The following is a 22,735-nucleotide window of genomic DNA, read 5'->3' as shown; positions in this document are numbered from 1 at the left end:
CATTTTATAGCTAAATTTTTGATTTATTTTAATTTTACAAATCTTAATTAAAAAAATTAATAATTTTTCATTTTTGATATTTATTTCTAAATTTTATGTTTATAATTTTTGACAATAATATAAAAAACCTCAACTTTTTAAATGCCTAATAAAGCATTCATACAACTTTTTTTCATAACTAATGCCCTAAACAAACTAAAAACAAGCTTATATTCTTATTTATTTTTCCTATAATTATTTCTTCCAATCAATAATAAAATTTTACAGATTCATAATAAACTAATTTAAATAAAGGACAAAATTTAATTTTAAAAATATAAATTTAAATTTGAAACTCAAAATCCATCCTACCATTGCCAAACACACCTTCAACATTTTAAACTTTAAAAAGGCGAAATAATAAGAGATGCTTCAAATCGGACAGAGCCGCTGCGGCATCGGCAATCGAGACAAAGGACCGAAAAAAGCTGAGAGCTCTTTCTCCACTCACTCCTCACTCCTCCCACTGTTCGTCAATTTAAATTTATTTAATCTTTGCTGTACTCTCTACTCTTAAATGATTCTCCGCTCGCTCCTCTCTTTCCTCTCTCGTGTCTTATCTCTCCTTCCTGCCCTCTTTCTGCAGATTTCTGGGTCTCGGTGAAGCCCTCGACCTCCTCTTTTCCTCCCTGCATGTAAGACCAATTGCTTCCTCCTGTTGTTATTTCTTTTTGGTCGATGCTGATTTCGGTTTTGATGCACAGATGGATACTTTTGTTGCTTTCATTTGCTGACTTTAGGGCATTTGTGGGTTTGCGTCGATAATCTAGAGCTGCATGGGTTTTGAGATGTTCTTGCTTCTTGTGAAAAAAAGTTGCTACTGCTTCGAAAAATGTTCGCTCGTCAAAAAAAAAAAAAAAACTAGAGCGTCACTTTTCTATTTTTCCGTGCTGGGTATTTATTTTGCTACGAACAGCGAGGCTCTTCTTCTTCTTCTTGTCACATTTACTGCTGGATTCAAGAAGGAAGCCACAATAGATCTTTTGATTGTGATTTTGCCGTGCATAAAACTGTATCGTCACTTCTTTTGATATCACCAGAGTCATAAATCATCGTAAATGCAGTCTTTATGCATTTTGATACCTTCGAAAAACAAAAGCTGAAGAAAAGGTTTTGTTGGTATTAAGATTTTTTTTTTCCTTTAATAATGTACTAGGAAGTTTGGTAATATACTATTTTCCACCTGTTGTGTTTGCTGCTACTGCCTTCCTGGCCAAAGAGTGAATGTGGGTACTATAAGCAATGCCATTTTTATTTTTTGCTATGCTATTATGAAATTTTACTTAGGCAAAAGCTTAGGGATTGCACAGTTTTATCTTGCAATGTGATTTTCTTGCTTTTTATGGCACTGTTTTTGTTGTGAAAGTCACTGCTTGGAAAGCTCTGAACTGTTGTCCCTAGCAGACTCATAGCTTAAATGCGTTCTTCTTAATTGTATTAGTTTATTTGTTATTATTTTGAGTTATATTGGTTTGTTGAAATCATGAAACTATTTATTAGCCGCTAATCCAATGTTGGGAATACTATTTATGAACATTATTTGGCATTTGGAGTTATTTCTATTACAAATAAGGCCATTCTATGTGTGTGTATGTGTATTCCTCCTATGGTTTCTTGTACTTCAGTTTCACATTGAATGGCTGGCTTAATACGAGTTGTTCTTTGCTTTTATGAGCTTAAAATTCTTAAACTCAACTGCAATGATTTGCTAACCAGTTTAGTTGAACTATATGGGATCTTTTTACCATTTTTTCCCTTATATTAATAACTTTTCCATGACAAAAGTATTTTTTTAACTGTATTCAATATCCTGAAAAAATAAAATCATCCTTTTCAAATATTTAGTTGAGCAGTGTTTAAACAAAATTGCCAGAGAACTCTGTTATCTGGTGGAAGTCACTTGCTGAGCAGTGGAAAGTTGATTTATGTCTAAAAAGACTAGAAATTATCCATTCAGCTGCCTTAGAAAAGAAGCATTGTTGCCTTTTCACCTCATCTTTGGACAACATAAACAACTGAACTGTAATGGAATATATGATTTCTTGTTTTATCTATGTGATTTTTTGTACTATTTTTTATGCTTGTCTGAGATCTTTTATTATACAAAGCACAGATAAACAATGAAAGGCAAACGCCTTTCAAGTAAAAGTCAAGTTGGCAAGGGAGATGTGGAGAAAGGGCCAGCCAATCAATCAGAACACAAAGTCGTTTTAGGGGACTTAATATGGGTAAAGATTAATGATAGTTTGTGGTGGCCTGCACAGGTGTGTTAAAGTCCAAATTGCAAGTTTCTGTTACCTTGTGGATTTCGAAACATGAATGACGGGTTTGCATACCAACAGATTGTATTTGATTATTAAAATATTGTGAAAGCAGCTTTGTTCTTTGTTTAGTAGGTTGTTGACGAGAATGCTGTGAGCGGAAGCAATAAACCTGGTAATAGATCTGTGGGTGAAGTTCTTGTTCGACTTTATGGAAGTTATAAATAGTCAGTGGCCTTTTGCCCTTGCTCAACTGCTTTGCTTTCATCTGTTTGTTCAATTATAAAGTATAGAACTGTACAAAATCTAATATAAGTATGCCTATTTCTTTCTTGCAGTTTATATGCAGATCCGATCGAATGTCGTTCTGAGTTTGAGAATGCAAGTTTTAATGCATACAATAGTTTCTGTGTTGCTTTGACTTTATTTTACACATATTCTTTGAAACTTTTTCCTCCAGCCATTTATCAGTATGATCTTCACTCTGTGTCTAATGATGCTGTAAATTTGAATTCTCAGGTGCTGAAGAAGAATAACAGTTGTTACAGGGAAATTTTTCAGACAACTCTGGATCAGGTAAATTTTCACCCTTGTTTGCTTTATTTCTACTACCTAAGCTATTATCATGGTAGATTTGCATCTTTTAGGAAATAGATGATTAGTTACCTGTAGTTGATAATTTCTCCTCTTACTTTATTGTGATTATAGGTTATTCGTCACTTCAAACCTAGTACACCAAAGGGACAAGGATCAAGATCTAAAGGTTAGTCAATTCTTTTATAAAAGTTTTTTATATTTATGTTATAGGTGAATTGGAAAAAAAAATTCATGTAGCAGACCCCACGTAGTGGGACTTAAGGCTTGTTGTTGTTGTTGTGTTTGATTATACATATTGGGAATAAATTAATTGCATGTGAAGGAAATTTACAGAAAACAAATGTAGCAAAAATTCCATAGTTGTATAATTTATATAAGGGGAATGCAGTAAGATGGGATTATGAAGAAACTGGTTGACCCTAAATAGGCTTTGTATGTATAGGTTAAAATATTGGTGGATAATGTTTAGTCATTGTTTGGTAGCCTGAGAGATTTGGCTGCTTTTTGTTTTCTTTATTTTTGGCCTATTTTGGATGATGCCTGAAAGGCTTATAGAAAATTATTTGTGTATGTGTGTGTAATATATGTATATCTACGTCTTTCAATGATGGTATATTTGTTTTCATTGAAATTGTATTGTGTTTAGAATGGTGCACGTCACGTTGTTCTCCTTTTATATTTCTTCCTTGGCCTTTGCCCCCTTTTCCTTTCACTACATGTTTATTCCATAACAGAAAACATTGAGCGTTCTTATCATATTTTGATCAATGTGGATTGATGGGTTGACCAAAGTCCCCCTGCCTTACACTTGAATTTGGATTTTTGACATTTTGACCATATCAATGTTTTGACATGGTTGTAGATTTTACAAATGTTGTCCAAGAGTGGAGTTTAATTTTTCAATTGTAATTAGTTCTGGTTTTCTTTTGCATTTTTGTTTTTTTCTTAGGATAATGTCTTATACTCCTTGTATATTCTCTTTCTCTGAATAAGGTTTATTTTCTATTTACAAAAATAAATGTTCGAATAGTATACTATGATGATTTTGCATAAAAGTTGTGCCTTTTGTTCTTTCATGGTTGCGGCATATGTATTTTGAATTTGTGCATTTTAAGTCAAACATGCTTTTAAATTAGGTTAGTGAAATTTAATCAGATGTATGTAAGAAAGGATTAAGGAATTTCTAATCTCAGTGATCTCTAAAACTCTTGAACTTGAATCTTTCCAAAACTTTTGAAGGTTGCCTAATGGATCTTGAACACAATTTCAACTTTGTAATATTATGGTTTTCTCTTAACATGATTTATTTGTATCGTTTTATAATAGTATGCTTAGAATAACCAACAAGTGCGTGATTCATATTAGACTTTTTGAAAAATGTATATATATTTTAATTTTCCTTATTTAAAAAATATATAGTTAATTTATTTTGTGTAGATATAAAAAATAAAATTCTCAAAAAAGCTTATGCTTTAATGCCTTAAGGCTTTTGCCCTTCATCTTTGCCTGCGCATTTTGAAAGATTGCACTCAATCAACTCATCACCCAAAACTTCCACCAAATCAAATCATCAAGACAACAAAACAGGAACCTTAAGTCACAGAAAGTCAGCCAATCAACAACTAAATGATTACTTACTAGAACGTCCCATCCTTATTTCAAGAAAACAATCTACAAGCACTAAACGGATTACTAAACAGAAATTACACACCAAGAAATAGCGCAATTACACTGCATAGAGTCCACAACTAGCTAGTCAATAGCCAATAAAGCAAGAAAAGAATACAAGAACTCTGTTAAAGCTTGATGTACATTGTTGGCTCACAACCTAACAGATTAACCTTAAACAAACTCCAGCGGAGCACACATAGCCTTATTTAACAGCAGCAGGCTCCAACCAGTAACACCTGAATGGCTGCACAAATGCACACATGGCAACCAAAAACCAAGTCATAGATAAACACCATAAATTTAGCTGCCTAACAGTCAAAAGCTCACTTTAAATAGAAGCGGGAGTAGAAATCACAGCCGTAATGGCTGCTACTGGGCTGTATGGGACCATTTCCTACAAAACTATTATGACACAGTTATTATTATTTCTCTATTTGTCTTTCTCATTTTCTCTCATTTTACTTTTGTAAATCATTCACAATTGGCTATGTGAACAATGTCAAGAGGAGGGAGAGGAGAAATTTCTAAGGAGGATGACAACAATACAGAATTATTTTCTTTTCATAGTATTCACAATAGATTGATTCATTATTGAGAAATTAAATATTAACAACTTTTTGTTGATTAAATTTATTTTATTTTGTTAATGTTCATAAGCTGATATTTATTTTCGATATTGTTCAACTTCAATTTTCTTTTGTTTTCTAGTTTTCATCTTCAAGTTAATAAATTATTTTTTGATGATTATAATTATAATACAGTAATTTTATGGCATAATTTATATAATATAACTTGTTAATATTAAATTATTTGATTTTTACGACTTTAACGGATAAAACAATTAAACTTGTTTGATTTATTCTTGTGCTTTACATGCCTTGCAAGCGTAATCCATTTTTTCATTATTTTTTATTTATCACATATATGATTAATCAATGTCATATGTTGATTATGGACACATAAAATAATGAAAAGTACAACAACAACAACAAACTGAATCTTTAATACCACTAGGTGGGGTTGGCTACTTGAATCATTTCTGCTAATTTACAGTTTACATGATCTAGGGCAGTTTCCTCCAATAATTTTTTGGCATTAAATTGTTATTATGTCATTCCAAGTTATTCTAGGTCTACCCCTGTCCCTTCTATTGCCACTGATAGGAAGTAGCTCACTCACTCGTGCACTATTTGACCTATGTTATAGGTGCTCAAACCATGTCAGCTGCCCCTCCCTTATCATATTTGTGCGATTTCTAACTTACCTTTTTTGTCAACAACATTTTAAAATCCAATATAAAATTTATTACATCTAGGGAACAATGTTAGTAACTCAAGGGATTCAAAATACATTTTAAACCTTATAAAGAAGGGCTGGACAATTTTGACCAATACATAGACGAGGTTGTGCATGCTTAAGAAAAATTATGGCTATTTAGAACCATGCTTGGAATCACATTCAAAAGAAGCTGAAGTCGGATGAAAGAAACTCGCTTTAGACAAACCTTAGAACTAGGGTTTATGCTCTATCATTTAGCTGTAAACCCTTGAACTACATGCCACACTCATCAAAGAGAAATGACCAGGGTTGGAATGGTTTGATTTTGTCCCTCCTAACTCTACATAAAGTTTTGGTTGTTTGGATGTTGAGCTTTGGAAAGTGTGCAACAGTGAGTGTTTTCGCACAACCATGCCTAAAATGAAGACCTAATGCTTTGATGCAATGATACCATGGTTTAAAAAATGCAGTTTTGGGCAGTGTTGTATGATGGTCACAATTGTTGAAGGATGCACCAAAAGTGAAAATTATGCAGTGAAAGGTGCTCCCAGTGGCCATTAATTTTTTTAAGAATGCTCAACCATGCCTAAATTGAAGAATAATCATGTGATTTTTTCTAAAACATACTACTTAATTTATTGTGGATAATTTATTCAACCTACAAACACTTTTTAATGGGCATAGTAATTTAATATTAATTTTTGTGCACTGTCTGCAAAAAAGTTATATTTCTTATGTATTGACACAAATTTTGTATTGACACAAATTTTAGAAATACTATTAAAATTGGCTAGTGTGAACCAGAGATATAAATCTCTATGATCACTTTGTGTTTGAGATTGAGAATCATCTCCTATTCCTGTAGATTAGCATGACTAAATAATCCCATATTTATATCATCCTCTGCTTCTCCCAAAAATCCATTGGTGGTGACGTCCAAGTGATGAACGAGGTGCGGATTCTCCTTCTTAACGATATCTTGGATCATATCCATAACTATATTGGTTGGGAGTGGAGTTGGCTTATGTAATGACTTGGTCTATAGGGACCGTGATATGCATTATGTGGAGCATAATAATTTTGTGGTACTGGATATGAAGATTGTCATAGGCTCATGGCACATATTATTGGGATGAATTCAACATTCCAAAGTCTCCAAAAATATGAATCGCACCCTATCAATTTTTGGGTGTCTCACGATTTCGTTGGTGGGTGATTCCATGTATGTTGTGTCCCTATCCCATGACTCCCACCACTCTTAGCACTCCCCCTCCTCCTAGGTGGTGAACATTGGAACTAAGGAATACCAAAATCATAATTTCTTGTTACATTATGTAATCTGCAGTGACCAAAATCATGTGCCCCCATCAATTAATGTGCCAATGTAATACCCTCATACATGCCCTTGCTTGTTTAGTTGTATTTTCCAAAAGGATGGGTAGATAATTCCATTCTCAATCTCCACGTCATTGTGCATGGCTGTGACTTTGTGAGACTGCTTCAGTTCTAGTATGATTTTAAAAATATTTCATGCATATAGGCTCATTTTATGTACTTCTATCTCTAATTCATTACTCGTTTGTTTTAATTGTATTTCTAAATTTTTTAGTCCAAGTAGTGATGAAGCATAAGAAATATGTTTCTTCTTTCCACAATGCACTAAATCTTAAATTGATATGACAATCTTTTTCCTATTGACGAATGTCTTCTACATTGAACAAAGTTAGACAAAATACATTAAATCTTCTGTTTTAAAGGATTGCTTGGTTATTCTTCAATTTGGGCATGGTTGTGCATGCTTTGGTAAAAAGGTGAGGGCTGAAAAATGCGCGAATAATGCACAAATATGTTAGCAATGTGGTTTGAATTATGTTCTAGGATTGGTTTCACAAGGTTTGATTCGAAGCTCTCCTCTCTCTTCTCTCATTACTGCTCCTTGGCATCATGGCTGCCATAGAATATGAAAGGAGGGAATTGCTATCAATACATCCAAATCGAAGAGAAAACCTTCAATTGAGAATGGATAAAGTAGGTAAGGGAGATTTTCTGTTTGTACTTGAGTGCAATCCGACGTGTATTTGATAGGCGAGGCTTCATTTGGAAGCGGAAAAATGGTTCTCCAATGGTTTACCTTTGAATTTTGCAGGCTGGGAAGAGGCTTCTTAAGCACTACATTAGATAGTGTGAAGTATTGGTTGGCGATTCAACTAACTAAACTTGGGAGTTCATGTAGACAGGGCTGGGATGGAGAGGACAACATTTTTCAGTGTGCTATAAAAAAGGGAAGTTTTTCAGTGTTCATTCCTAGTGGACCAAAAGGGGGGATGGATGGGGAAAATGCATGCAAGAATTCTGCTTGACAGTGATGGCTTTCCCAAATGGAAAGGATGGTGCTCGGTGAAGATTTACAGAGACCGTCACTGTGTTGGCGGAGAAGAATGGGATCTATGATAAATGTGGTTGTGTGATGCAGACACAGCAGCAACAGGCAACGCTGCAGATGCTGCAACAGGCAAAGCAGCAGACACAGACGAAGGAGCAGATGCTGTTGCAGCAAAAGCCTGATTGTCCATCGTCAGCGAGAATCTCTGCGTGGGACTAAGGCTTTGATGACAGAGGCAACAGGGTTTAGCTGGGGGATGGGAATGCAGTGAGGATGGGAGGGAGTGGGTTGGGGTGCCTGATTATCAATTTGGTAATCTAGGATTGGAGGACTTGGGCTGATTGAGTGAATGGAACAAAAGACCAAATGTTAAGTGGTGACTTTGCCCAATTCGCAGCCCAGCTGATCTTGAATAAAAGCTAGCTTTCCCTTGAAGCTCAGAATTTTAGATCTACATGGGCTTCCTTGCCAGGCTCAGAATTCTATTCCCCGCTTTTCGCAGAACAGGTTTTACACCTTCTTGCATGAAAGGGATTCCAAGTCTTCCACTGTGCAGCACAGGGGGATAGATAGGGTGAATCCAGGCAGCATCTAACCAGTGGTAGTTGCAACTTTGTTAGCCTTGGGAAGTCGACTATTTCATCTGTGCTTTTGGTTCTGGAGGCTTGCTGCTAGGATGAGGGTTTGATCTTGCCCCTCAGTGTTAGTTGAAGAGGGGCGAGTACCAAGGGTCACGAAGGTGATATGGATGATTTGCAGAGGTTGGCTGCCGCTGATGAGGGGAATAATCCTTCTTGTAATGGAAGGAATTTTGAGAAAGTTTTATGTGTTCCGAGTAAATGAGCCAAATAATTTTTATGAGAAAATGTAAAAAATGTTAAACAATGCTGAAAGTAATTTATGTGTTTTGAATTCCCATAATATTCAAAAGGGAGATACAATTGTGAGGAGTAGCAAGGGCAAGGAGAAGGACAAATAGGATGACGTGTTGGATGAAGATAGTGTTGATATTAACAGAATGGTTCAAATTGTCCTCTCTTTTGAGAAGGTCTTTCATTATATAGGCAAGACTGCCAGTTATACAAGGAAACTTAAATATGTACATGTTAATTACACAAAGTGATCTTAGGAAGCTATATATGGTAAGCCAGCTAATTTATATAGAGTGACTTTAGGAAGCTATACATGGTAAGCTAAATCTCCTCTCCTATTTATGAAAGCATATACAACCTAGATTAATAGCTATTAACAAGGCATAATTTATGGCCTTCTATTGACATCCCCCCTCAAATTGATGCGGGTTATCCATAAGCATCAATTTGTTTGTACGGAAATTATGCCGTTGCCGTGTGAGAGTTTGAAGATGAAGATGACGAAGAAGACGACAATTTTGACGAAGACAAAGACGACGAAGACAACAACTGTGACGGTTGCAAGAGTCTTGAACAATGCTGAGATTAGGACTTGATCAGAATCATAGTGGCTCCATAGAACCAAGAATCTAGAACATGATTTGATTATCTTTGGCATCCCAAGCTGCCTTGTCGGCCGTAGACCTTTTCGCAGTAGATCCCCCATTGCTGCTGCCATCTATATGTCCCCAACACTCTTTACCCTTGAGAAAGGTCTATAATTGAAACTCTCAAGCAGCATAATTTTTGCCAGTGAATTTGATACAAACATTATCTGATTTCTCGATAAAAACTGAGGCTATGACTGAGAAAACTAGGACTGAGATTTCTTAGAGAATGGCATTGATACCATAATAGAATGGTTCAAATTGTCCTCTATTTTGAGGTCTTTCATTATATTGGCAAGACTGCCAGTTATACAAGGTAACTTAAATCTGTACATGTTAATTACATGGAGTGATCTTAGGAAGTTATATATGGTAAGCCAACTAATTTACATAGAGTGTTAGGAAGCTGTACATGGTAAGCTAAATCTCCTCTCCTATTTATGAAAGTATATACAACCTAGATTAATAGCTAGTAACAAGGCATATTTTATGGCCTTCTATTGGCAGATATTAGTGAACTTGTGGAACAAGGCAGTTTGCTTTTGAATGAGATTCAGTTCATTTTGGCTATGATTTTGAATATGATTTTACTTGTGGATTCATCTTATTTGCCACCATCTTATATGGCGGGTTTATAGGGTGTTTTTATAATTGAGGATGGGTTGGGTATGGAGCAACGGTGTAAGGATGGGGTTTTGTCCACTCCAGTTTTTGAGGTTGATTGGAAGGACTTAGAAGCTTAGGCCTGTTTGGTATCGTTGCTGTTTTTTGTTTTTTGTTTCTGTTTCTCCTCCACGAAAAAACATATTGCAAAAATGCGTTTGTTTCTGTTGTCAGTTTTTTGTTTTTGTTATCAATTTTCAGCTGTTTGCCAAAAAACTAAAAACCAAATTTAATGGTTTTCAATTGTTTTGGCAACCTATTGTTAGAAATTTTAATATTCAGAAATAATTTTTTTGGATTAGATTATTCATTTTGATACACTTTTAAGTTAAAATCAAAATTAAATGATCATATGAATTTAAATATAATTAAAAGAAAATATACATAAATTTCAAAAGATAATAGTAAAGCCAATTACAAAGTACTTTTCCTATTTTTTAATTGTCATATCCAATAAAATTTTTATTGTGAATTAAATTATGAAAGTAGAACAATTATGTAAAATAATTATAATAAAATTTATTTTTATTATAGTAATTTTTTTAATGTGTATTATTTGTAATTTTATTATTTTAATTATATTTTTATAATATTTTTATTTAAAGATGAAAATGAGCATTTTTTAAGTATGTTTTTAATTTGTATTAGTTTTATAAATGTTAACCAAACGGGTTGTTGGCTTTTAGTTTTTAGTTTTTGTTTCTGGTTTTTGGTTTTTGTTTCTCTTATTTTTGATAGTGATACCAAACAGCCCCATAACAATTGATGGATGAGATATGTTTGTGGTTTTCTGGTCTTGGAGGTAACAAAGCTCGCTTGGATGGAAGTAAAAGGAAATTGAAGAAGGGAAACCATGAATTAGCAAATTTGAAGTGTTTAATGAGCTATAAGTGGGTTTCTTATGTGGCTTGTGAGTAAGGCCCTTTTTAATTATTTTATTTTTTGTTATTTCTATTTGTTTAATTTTTTTATGATTGCTCATTTAATACATCTTCCTATATAATTAAAAAAAAAGGGTTGTTGTGATTGCTTGCTGTGTAAAAACATCTGGCCTATGTCCTGTGACTTTATGCAACGCTAACCTCAATGACATTTGGTTATAAATCTAATGACAATGTGAGTCTTCTTCTAGATAGATCGAAGGGATCTTGTGGGATCAACTAGATGTTGGAGTGGCAGCTTTTAGTTTAGGGAATGGTTTTTTAGGGGAATAGGATTCATGTTGCTGGAGCGCCACCACGAACCGTTGTGACTTAAGAAAGGATTCATGTAGCTAACCCCACCTAGTGGGATGTAAGGCTTGTTGTTGTTGTGCAGTAACAATATGGGAACATCACTGAATTTTGAGGGATAAGGCTTTAGAGGAATGTTGTCTAATTGAGCATCAAAAGTCTAATTCTATAAAGAAAGTGGCAGACCATGTTTTAGCTCTTGTGAGGATGGGGGCTTTAGATGGATGCTGTCTAGCTGAGCATTAAAAGTCTATTTCTTTTGAAGTGTCAGGCCACATTTTAGTTCTTGTAATACTAGGTTGTTTCATAGTCACTAATATAACTTCATGTAAGAGTTGGTGAATGAAGAGGGTGGAGAAGTTGGATAGGAATTCAGATTTGATTGTTTATGAGATTTCCTCCTTTTTCAAGAAGTATACTCATAGGAATATGTTTGTCTAGTTATGGTGGAAAGCTTTGATCAGTCTCTCATTTTTGTGAAGAGGGTAAAGTGGCTAGAAAGACCTTTTGAGGAGGAGATGAGGTGACGGATTTTTAAATATGGAAATGGAGAAGACTTTGGGCACATATGCAGTTGCTTCAGATTTCTTTTAGGTTTGCTGGGATATTACCAAGGATGATCCATAGAGGTTTTTAGAGAGTTTTGTGCTAATGGGTTAGTGATTAAAAGTGTTAATTTAACCTTCATTATATTGGTTCGCAAGAAGGATAACTCCGTAAATTATCTAAAGTGAGGATTTTAGGTCCTTTGGTCTGATGATGAAGGTGCAAAGGATTTTAGCTAAGGTATTGGCAGATAGATTGAATAAAGTTTTGGACAATACATTGCTTGCTTTTGGAGTATGGTGATGCTTGGTTGAATAATGAAGTAGAGTGGATGCTATGTAAGGTGTAATCATAGAAAGGCGGTTGTTTTGAATAATGAAGTAGTGGATGCTATAAGGTGGATTGCTTGCTTAACAAGTTGCATTATATCCATAACTGGCTCATTTCTTTTATATATATATATATATAAGTTCCAAAGTGCATTTGGATAAGATGGATTCAACTTTACATTTTTCTTATATCAACCTGTAAAGTTACTTTTAGAAAGAGGAGCTTGTTGAAATTTGGTTTTCTTTGTTGCATATACTTACAAAATTTTTTTTTTATCAGTAAAGAGAAAATTATATTAGCAAGGCATCAAGGGGATGCCAACCTGTGGTACAAAACATTGACCACTCTTTATAGTGTTGCAAACATCAAGGATTACATTATGTTCATGAACAATTTAACTACTAAGCTAGGTGGAGACAACAGAAATCCATTGGTCTTTGCAAGCCTGAATCGGAGTAGTTGTATCTTTGAAGGCTCTCTTATTTCTTTCTTTCCTTAAAATTTATTAAAGATTAAATAATTATAATAATGACAGTTATGAGTGTGAGTAATTGAAATAGATTTATAAATGGTTAGAAGGAAAATTTTATAGGATGGTTGTAAGACCAGCTTTGTTGCATGAATGGGAATGTTGGACCCCTAACAAATTATATATAAAAAAATGTACATGAAATGAGAATTGTGAGATGGATGAGTGGTGTAGCACTAAAAAGAAATTTGTAGTAGCACTTGTTATAGGGTAAGGCAGATAAGATAACTCTCTTGAGTGAGAGAATGGTTTAATTGGTGCTAGAGATTGTAGAAGGGGAAAGGTAAGACCTAGAATAACTTGGGCTTCAGTAGTAATGAAAGATTTGGTAGCAGTTCAGGTTGGGAGAGATATCAACAAACAACCATAGCGGAATAATTTTTCTCTCTATATGCAAACAAATATAGTGTATCTCTACTTTTATACGTGCTGAAAATAATAAGAAAATTATCAATCACACCAAGCCACAAGAACACAAGCAATTTTTTACGTGGAAAACTTCTCCAGTGTGAGGAAGAAAAACCAAAGGACCTAGTCCAGTTGAAATCTCCACTATCAACCAAATAATGGGTACACAAAGTCTTCTCTAATCGAAATTGGAGGCCACAAATATATCTCATCAAGATATCATCAATCTTGGAAAATATAAAGAGAATTGGAGAGAATATAAAAAAATTGCGGTTACTGTTCACGGGCACAAATCCTAACTCTCAAGCTCAAAATCCGATCTCCACCACTCAGATTGTAGCTTCTTGAGTCATGAACCTCTCCTCCAAACTTCAACTCGATCGAACCACGGACGAAGCGAGATCAGAGTCTGGATGAAATTTGGGCAGTATGAGAAAAAACCTACGTTTTTTTCTCTCTCTCTTGGGAAAGTTGCGGCTAATCACTCCTCTCTTCTCTTTTTTGACTTCCTTTAGGTTATCACACTCATAGGCTGGGCTTTGGGCTTTAATAAAACCCACTTGGGCTTTCCTCTACTTGGAAGGAAATAACCCAACAAATCTCCTCCTTTTCGACTATGTGGAGGGAATCGCCATCCCGGCGATCAAACAACAAACTTTAAGCTTCTTCCTTGGTAGTGTCTTTGTCAACATATCAAAACCATTATCATCAGTGTGAATCTTCTCAAGTTCCAGTAACTTATCATTCAACGCATCTCTGATCCAATGGTATCGTATATCAATGTGCTTCGATCTTGCATGGAAACTGGAATTCTTAACAAGATGAATAACACCCTGGCTATCACAAAACAACGCATACCTCTGCTACTTGAAACCAAGTTCTCTCAAGAACTTCTTTGCCCATAGCAACTCTTTAGTCTTTTTCGTTGCTGCAATGAACTCTGCCTTTGTCGTAGAAAGAGCAATACATTTCCTAAGTCTCGATTGCCAAGCTACAATCCCACCTGCAAAAGTCAAATAACCTGAAGTAGACTTACGAGTATCCACTTCCCCTACCATATCTGCATTTGTGTAGCCAACTAACAATGGTTGTCCGTTTCCCAAACCAAGTCTCAAACTGGAAGTGCCTCGAAGATATCTCATGATCCACTTCAGTGCATTCCAATGCTCTCTTCCCAGATTTGACAAGAATCGGCTAACTACACCAACTGCATAGGTTATATCTGGTCTTGTGCAAACCATTGCATACATCAAATTTCCTACTATTGAGGCGTAAGGATCCTTATCTGTAGAAGGACATTCCTTTGTACTCAGTCTAAAGTGGGTAGCAAGAGGAGGAACTCTTTCCATGTCTTCATTTTCCATATCTGTAGAAGGACATTCCTTTGTACTCAGTCTAAAGTGGGTAGCAAGAGGAGAACTAACCACTGTAGCATTGTCCATATTGAGCCTATGAAGTGCTTTCTCAATGTACTCCTGGGACAAATATAACTTCTTGGCACTCTTGTAACGGCTGATTCTTATGTCAAGAATTTTCTTTGTTGGTCCCAAATCCTTCATAGCAAATGACTTACTCAATTGTTTCTTCAACTGGTCAATCCTTGAAGCATTCCAGCTAACAATGAGCATGTCATCCACATAAAGCAGTAAAAAAATAAAATCATCATCAGAGAATTTTTGAACAAATACACAGTGATATGAAGTTGTCTTCTTGTAGGCTTGCTCCCCCATTACATACTAAAACTTCTTATAGCACTGTCTCAGTGCTTGTTTCAAACCATTAGGCTTTTCTCTAGCTTGCACACATAATCCTCTTTCCCTTTCACTCTGAAACTCTCTAGCTGCTTCATATAAATCTCTTCCTTCAAATCACCATGAAGGAAGGTAGTTTTCACATCCATCTGCTCAATTTCCAAGTCAAGACTAGCTGCTAAGCCGAGTACTGTACGGATCGATGACATATTTACAATTGGAGAGAAGATCTCATCAAAGTCAATACCTTTTCTCTGTCTGAACCCTTTTACAACCAATCTAGCTTTGTATCATGGCCGTGAAGAGAACTCATTTGGCTTCTTCTCGTAAATCCACTTGTTCTCCAAAGCTCTTTTTCCTTTAGGTAGCTTCACTAACTCAAAGGTGTGGTATCATGCAATGACTGCATCTCATCTTGCATGGCCTCAACCCACTCTGTCTTCTATTCATCTTCCATGGCTTCTGCAAAACACTTGGGCTCTCCCCCGTCAATCGATAACACACACTGTTTTGTTGAATATTGAGTGGAAGGATGTTGGTCTCTGGCAGACCTCCTGGATGGAATCTCTAGTGGAATCTCTAGCACTGTCAACTGCTCGTTAGTCTCAACATCTCCCTGAACCTGTTAGGGAACATTGACATCACCTCTACCCTGGTGGTCACCCTGAACATCATTCTCAACCTGAGATGGAAAATTCTTCAAAAGAACTGGATCCACATCAGTCAAATTGTCACCCTGTTGAGACATAGGTTTCTCTGTCTTCTCAATATCATGAATCGTATGATATGTACAAACACGACATCTCTGCTTCTCACAATTTTCTTCTCAACTGGATCATAAAGCTTGTATCCAAACTCATCTTGATTGTAGCCAAGGAATATGCACTGTCGCATTTTCTCATCAAGTTTGGATCTTTCATCTTTTGGAATATGCACAAATGCTGTGTAAGATTCAACACATGAGCAACAATGCTCAATGCCTCCCCCCAAAAGGATTTTGGCAATTGAGTTTTTGAAAGCAAACATCTCACTCTCTCAACCAGTGTTTTGTTCATTCTTTCTGCTATGCCATTTAACTGAGGAGTTTTCGGAGTTGTCTTTTGATGCCGAATACCTTGCTGTCTGCAATACTCATCGAATCGACCAAAATACCTTCCACCGTTATCAGTTCGGATGCACCTTAGTTTCTTCGTAGTCTCTCTCAACTAGGGCTTGAAATTGCTTGAACTCGGTCAACACTTGGTTTTTTGAATTCAAGGTATATACCCACAACTTCCTTGAATGATCATCTATGAAGGTCACAAAGTATCTGGAACCACCAAGTGTATCATCTTCAAGGGGCCACACACATCTGAATGTACCAAATCCAGTATCTCTGACTTTTTCGAATGAGGGGAATTCTTGAAGGAAACTCTGCTTTGCTTCCCTAACAAACAAAGAGTACACCTTTTCAGAAGTGTACTTTTCAGTCCACATAGTAGACTTTTATTCCCTAGTAGAGCTAATCCTTTCTCACTCATGTGAGCCAGTCTCTTGTGCCACAACTCTGTTGTACCATTATCCTCCATTGCATTAAGATGTTGTTGGAGATCTTTGCTTGCAGAACGTACAGTGCAGAGTGCTTTATGCCTCAAGCCACAACCATAGCACCCTTAGAGAAAGTGCTGCAATACCCTTTGTCATCAAGTTTACTTGTAGAAATCAAATTCAAACAAATGTCAGGAATATGCTTCACATCTTTGAGAACTAAGCTCGTGCCATTATTTGTTTTCAGATACACATCCTCAATTCCAATGACTTTAACCAAGCCATCATTGCCCATCTTTATTGTTCCAAAGTCACCAGATCTATAGGATGTAAATAAATCCTTCCGAGATGTAGCATGAATGGAGGCACCACTGTCAATCACCCAACTGGTCTCATGGTATGCAACATTTATCATCTCATTATCATAAACAATGAGGAAGTTTACAGGAGTGGTGGTAGCAACTCTATCATCACCATCTTTGTCATCTCTATTCTTCGTTCTCTTCCCTTTCTCATTCTTGTTTTCTTTCTTCAATTGTCCGTAATATTTCTTGATGTGTCCTTTTTTCCCACAGTGATGACACTCAACATTTGCAAACTTGTTGGACCTGCTTCTGCTGTCATCTCTGTTCTTTGGACCTCTGCTCTTACTTCTCCCCCTCTTTTATGTAACCAAGATCTTTGACTGTGAAGAGGATCCCTATGTTTTTCTTCTCATCTCTTCATTTAGTAAACAACTCTTAGCCATATCCATTGTGATTATACCTTCTGGAGCGGAGTTAGACAATGAAGTTTTGTGCCTCTCCCACGAGTCCGGTAATGAACCAAGCAACCGTAACCCTTGTATCTCATCTTCAAACTTAATACCCATTCTGGTGAATTGATTAATAATTCCTTGGAATGTATTCAGGTGATTAGATAAAGGAGTCCCGTCCTGGTACCTCAAAGCTGTCATTTTTTTAATCAGAAACAACTTATTATTTCTAGTCTTTCTAGCATATAGCTGTTCAAGCTTACTCCATAGAGAACGTGCATTTGTCTCTCTACTAATATGGATTATCATCTACCCATTATCTGATATACCCACACACATGTCGATGTAACAAAGTCCATTCCACATTAGACGTTTTTTCTAGTTTTTCAGCATTAAACACTGGTAGGTAATAATCTTTCTCATAAAGAAGATCCTCCATTTTTTCTTTCCATATATGATAATTTGAATCATTGAGATTAATCATTCTACTCGTATTTGTTTCCATAACTCAAACTGCCAACCTGACAATTGTTCAACCTGGCTTTGATACCACTTTGTTGGGAAAGATATCAACAAACAACTATAACGGAATAATTCTTTTCCTTGTATGCATGCAAATATAGTGTATCTCTATTTTTATACGTGATGAAAAAAAAAAAAAAAAATCAATCACACCAAGCCACAAGAACGTAAGCAATTTTTTACGTGGAAAACTTCCCCAGTGTGAGGAAAAAAAACCACGGGACCTAGTCTAGTTGAAATCTCCACTATCAACCAAATAATGGGTACACAAAGTCTTCTCTAATCGCAATTAGAGGTTACAAATATATCTTATCAAGATATTATCAATCTTGGTAAATACAAAGAGAATTAGAGAGAATATACCAAAATCACGGTTACTATTCATGGGCACAAATCCCAACTCCCAAGCTCAAAATCCAATCTCCACCGTTCAGATTGTAGCTCCTTGAGTCGTGAACCTCTCCTCTAAATTTCAGCTTGTTCGGACTACGGACGAAGCGGGATCAGAGTCTTGATGAAATCTGGGCAGTATGAGAAAAAACCTATGTTTTTCTCTCTCTTAGGAAAGCTGTGGCTAATCACTCATCTCTTATTTTTTTATGACTTCCTTTAGGTTATCATACTAAAGGGTTAGGCTTTGGGCTTTAATAAAACCCACTTGGGCTTTCCTCCACATGGAAGGAAATAACCCAATAGTTCAATGTTTAGTAGAAAGGATTCATATAGCCCACCTCACCCAGTGCGACAAGACTGTTTTTAAAGTTTATTTAGTCAACATCACCTACTCAATGTACAGCTTGGTTTGGTTGTTGTTGAAGCAGAATCATACATGGCTGCTAGGTACGATGACAATATATTGTTAGATGGCTGAGGTTTTTAGTTTCTTCCCCCTTTCTCTGCCTGCCTTCCCCAAATCCCCCACAAATGCAAGGGAAGTGAAGTGTTGGGGGATGGTGGTTTAGCTGAAGTCACCTGCTTAAAATGGGGATTTGTTTTATTTTTATTTTTATTTTACCACTGGTCAAAATGTCAAATTGTTTTGGCATCTAGAAGTGAGGTCTCTTTTGTATGATATTCAAGATTGTCATATGGAAATTTAATTAGTTGAACATAGATTTATAGTCAAAGCAAAAAACAAAATAAAATTGAAATGCTATACGGATCTTCAGCAAAAAGGTATGAAGAGACATGTTCCTGCTTTTGGTCTATTTTCTTATCCATGCTGCACTCTTCAACAAGGAGTTTGTCCCATGGTTGCTTTAATAAAAGAATGGGGTTGGAAAATAGTTATAGGCTAATTATTTTTATTTTCAGTGGGACAAAATTCTTGCTCAAATTGGAAATGACTCTGGGCAGACCTCATGCGTGTGTTTAACATGTCTCCATATTGATTGCCCTGCTATTTATTTGCTTGAAACTCTTGGAAAAATACGAAGTACTGCAGTTAGGGTTTGCATAATTTGGTGAAAACCGAATTAACCAAAATAACGGACCAAATTCAATCGGTTCAGTTTTATATTTGGGTAAAATTGGTTTTTTGTTTTTTGGTTTTTGGTTCGGTTATGGGGAAATTAAATTTTGGTTAACCGATTTATCTGAATTATATAATTAATTAATAATTAAATATAAATTATATAATTTATATATACTTTAATTACTGTTTAATAGTTAACATTTTAAGAGTTCAACTAATAACCCAGTTAACTTAACCGGTTACAGGTTACTTGCTTACCCAACCCAGTTAATACCCGTCACTCTGCACCCCACAGATTCCACAATCCACAATTCCACACTTGGCCTTTGGGAATTAGGGTTCCCAACTTCTCATTCGGCCATTCCAAATTTCCAATTTCCAGCCTTCAGCAGTCCAGCCTCCAGGTTTCCACCCTCCAGTCCAGCCGTCCAGCATCCACCACTCCATCGAGTCTTCGATACTTTGAGCCTCCAAGCCCTCCACCCTCCAGCATCCAGCCATCCAGCTCTAGCGAGCCTCCACACCAATTGCCGCCCTCCAGTGAGTCAGCGACCACACCAACCAGCCAACTTCCGCAAGAAAATCCAAACTTCAGCGACCACTGCGTCAGTCCGTTGTGCTCACCCCTACTTCATACAATCATATTTTTTTCCCCATAATTAATTGTAATTTGGTTTGGTTAAATTCGGTTAACCGAATTAATCGAAAATTCAGTTTGGTCAGGTAAGGGTTGGGTAAGAAGGCTAAATCGGTTGGTTCGGTTATGATGTATAGTTAACCGAATTTTTTTGGTTAATTCAGTTAATTGACCAAATTGTTTGAACCTACTAATTCCACACCCCTTACTGTAGTTGTGTATAGAAAATTGAGTTATGCTATTTTATTAAGAAATAATGATATAGTTACTATTTTCTTCACTATTTTAATAATTGTTTGCAATATATATTATAGAACTTAAGTACATTTAGTTATGTTCTGTGTCTAATAGTTTTGGCCATTGCCAAATGCAGCGGCTTGTATGAAATGAACCTAATAAAATGAGCATTTGTGTACCTGTATGTACAGGTTTAAACTCGAGTTATTACTACTATTTGCATCCTAGTTGTATTTTGTAATGACCATGCCTTATGTTTGGGAAAGGTCTTGGATTTGGATTTGTGTGGATTTTGGACAAAATGTAATATAAATTGAATTGAATTTTGTTCAAATCCATCCAAATCCAAATCGAAAGCCTGAATTCTATGCCCCCAACACAACGTTAATAAATTGTAGAGTTTGTGCAAAAATTCTAATATTTTTTCAAATATTACTTTGGGCAGAAAAAGCCAGTGTTGGGGCTTCTAATGGTGAAAAGTTGAAGCAAAATAGAGTTGGGAAAGAGAAGAAATTAAAAGCCTCAAATTCAGTGAGTTTGGTTCTGATTATTTAGAACTCTTTAGTTTAACTGCTTGTACCTGTTAATAATTTTGTCTTTGACTATAGAGGGAATACATATAAAACTGTTTTCAGACAGGTGGTGCCTCTGGAAGACATAAAGCTGTACAGATTGGAGAAGCCAGTGCATGGAAAATCAATTCCCTTGCTAAAAATGGTGAGGGCAATGTTTCTGAGACAATTGTTTCTTCAAGGAAACTTGCTGCTAATGCTCCGCAAGTAGTAGAGAATGGAAGGCTGTCTTCCAAAAGAGCCCAGAAAGAGGGTAAAAAAACACCCAAAGAATTTAAAGTGCAAAAGAGACTCAAGCCAAAAGACTCGAGTGGTAAAAAGGAAACAGAAAATGGAAGTTCCAGACAAAACCAGAAGCAGAAGAGACTCCAAGCAAATGGACCAAAAAAGGAGGATCAAAAAAGAAAAATATCTAAGCGGGATGGGGTGCAGAAGAAACTGAAGTCAAGTGATCTAGGTGACAATGAGGTATTGAAAGGGAAAACCTCTGATCGAGATAGGGTGTTGAAAAAGCCCAAGAAAAATAGCCGAGATACAGAAGAGGAAAGGAAAAGCAAAACTTCTAGGCGAGTTTTAAAGAGAAATAGAGGAAATGTTGATGAGCAAACAGAGGACAACAAATCCGAGCATGGGATGGAAAAGAAACCCAAGCGGGATCACCCAAGTCTTGGGAAGGCAGCCAAAAAAAAAGCCCCTGCATCAGATTCAGTGCTGAATAAATGCAAGGCAAAAAGCCAAAAAGCCGATGCAGAAGTGAAAAATAAAATTTCGGGGCAAGACGGGTCACAGAAGAAACGTAAGCCAAGTAACCCAAAGATTGAGGAGGATATAAACAAAACCCAGGCGAAGAAGAAAACCAAGCGAAATAGCCGAAGCATTGAGGAAGCAAAGGGGAAAACCTCTAAAAGAGATGGAAAGCAAAATGAGCTCAAGCAAAATAGCCCCGAGGTCTCTAGGAATGAAGCAAAAAGAAAAATCCCTAAGCAAGATAAAATGCAGATAGAATGTGAGAGAAGTAGCCCAACCTCTGTGAGTATATGCATGGCTTGTTCTTTTTCTTTTTTTTCTATTTGTTTTTAAGCAACTGTTTGCATCATTTTTGTTGTGAAACCTGTACGCAGTACGATATATTGACCTGTAAAATTGAAACATCCCATTCAGGTGACAACTCTATCAGGAAAATCTCAAGAACCCACTGCACGGAGAATGAGAGTCATGCAGAGCCTTGGCCTGATTGCACCTTCAGGGTCTCCATTCCACAGAAACGGAGACATTTAGCCAAATTTCACTATATGCATCCCTAGAAAGCATCTCTCTCACTTCTTTTTTTTTTTTTTTGAAACTTTCAGCTAATTTGCATGGTACAGATCTTTCAGACCCTTGCAATTTTCATTTCTTTTTTGAATCCTTGCCTATTTTGTTTGTCCAATGCTGGCATTGGATCAGGGCTTGGCATTGCTGTTGCGAGGGTCATGTGCCAGGGGCATTACAAGAAGCTGACCTTTATCAGGAATTCTGTCCAATCTTGTGCTCAGCTTTCTTTTTAACTTTTTTCTTTTCTTTTCAAGATGTATATGGTTAACTGTTTCATTTAAGGAGAAGTTTCAACTGGACGTTTGTGCCTCCAGAATTCTCTCACATGCGCACGAAACACTGATTTCAGCCTGTTGGATTTGGAGCAAATTTGTATAAAGTTGATGCAATTTATCCAAAGCAACCTGTTTGGGAGCATGGACTTCCATTCCGGATATAGATGGAATTCATTATAATATTGCACCATGTTTTTCTATATTAACTCTTGGATT

General features: G+C 36.1%; 1 protein-coding gene across 1 annotated transcript; it reads left to right on the top strand.

Annotated features, from left to right (window-relative positions):
• Positions 1-415: 415 nt before the first annotated feature.
• On the top strand, positions 416-22,725 carry LOC131162381 (uncharacterized). The gene is made up of 10 exons (XM_058118800.1): positions 416-507; positions 626-674; positions 2,153-2,303; positions 2,436-2,527; positions 2,639-2,681; positions 2,820-2,876; positions 3,009-3,063; positions 20,804-20,889; positions 20,994-21,959; positions 22,092-22,725. The coding sequence occupies exons 3-10, from the start codon at positions 2,160-2,162 to the stop codon at positions 22,206-22,208; spliced, it is 1,560 nt and encodes a 519-aa protein (XP_057974783.1). The 5' UTR covers positions 416-507; positions 626-674; positions 2,153-2,159; the 3' UTR covers positions 22,209-22,725.
• The last annotated feature ends 10 nt before the right edge of the window (positions 22,726-22,735 follow it).

This window comes from Malania oleifera, chromosome 8 (assembly GCF_029873635.1).
Source record: "Malania oleifera isolate guangnan ecotype guangnan chromosome 8, ASM2987363v1, whole genome shotgun sequence".
Taxonomy (NCBI): Eukaryota; Viridiplantae; Streptophyta; class Magnoliopsida; order Santalales; family Ximeniaceae; genus Malania; species Malania oleifera.
The sequence above is the reverse complement of the archived record's forward strand: the minus strand, read 5'-3'. Positions and strand labels throughout refer to the sequence as shown.

Coding starts and splice junctions, on each gene's coding strand:
- LOC131162381 (XM_058118800.1), top strand. CDS start 2,160: ATGAAAGGCAAACGCCTTTCAAGTAAAAGTCAAGTTGGCAAGGGAGAT. Junction 3,064..20,803: donor ACAAGGATCAAGATCTAAAG/GTTAGTCAATTC, acceptor TACTTTGGGCAG/AAAAAGCCAGTGTTGGGGCT. Junction 20,890..20,993: donor AATTAAAAGCCTCAAATTCA/GTGAGTTTGGTT, acceptor AACTGTTTTCAG/ACAGGTGGTGCCTCTGGAAG.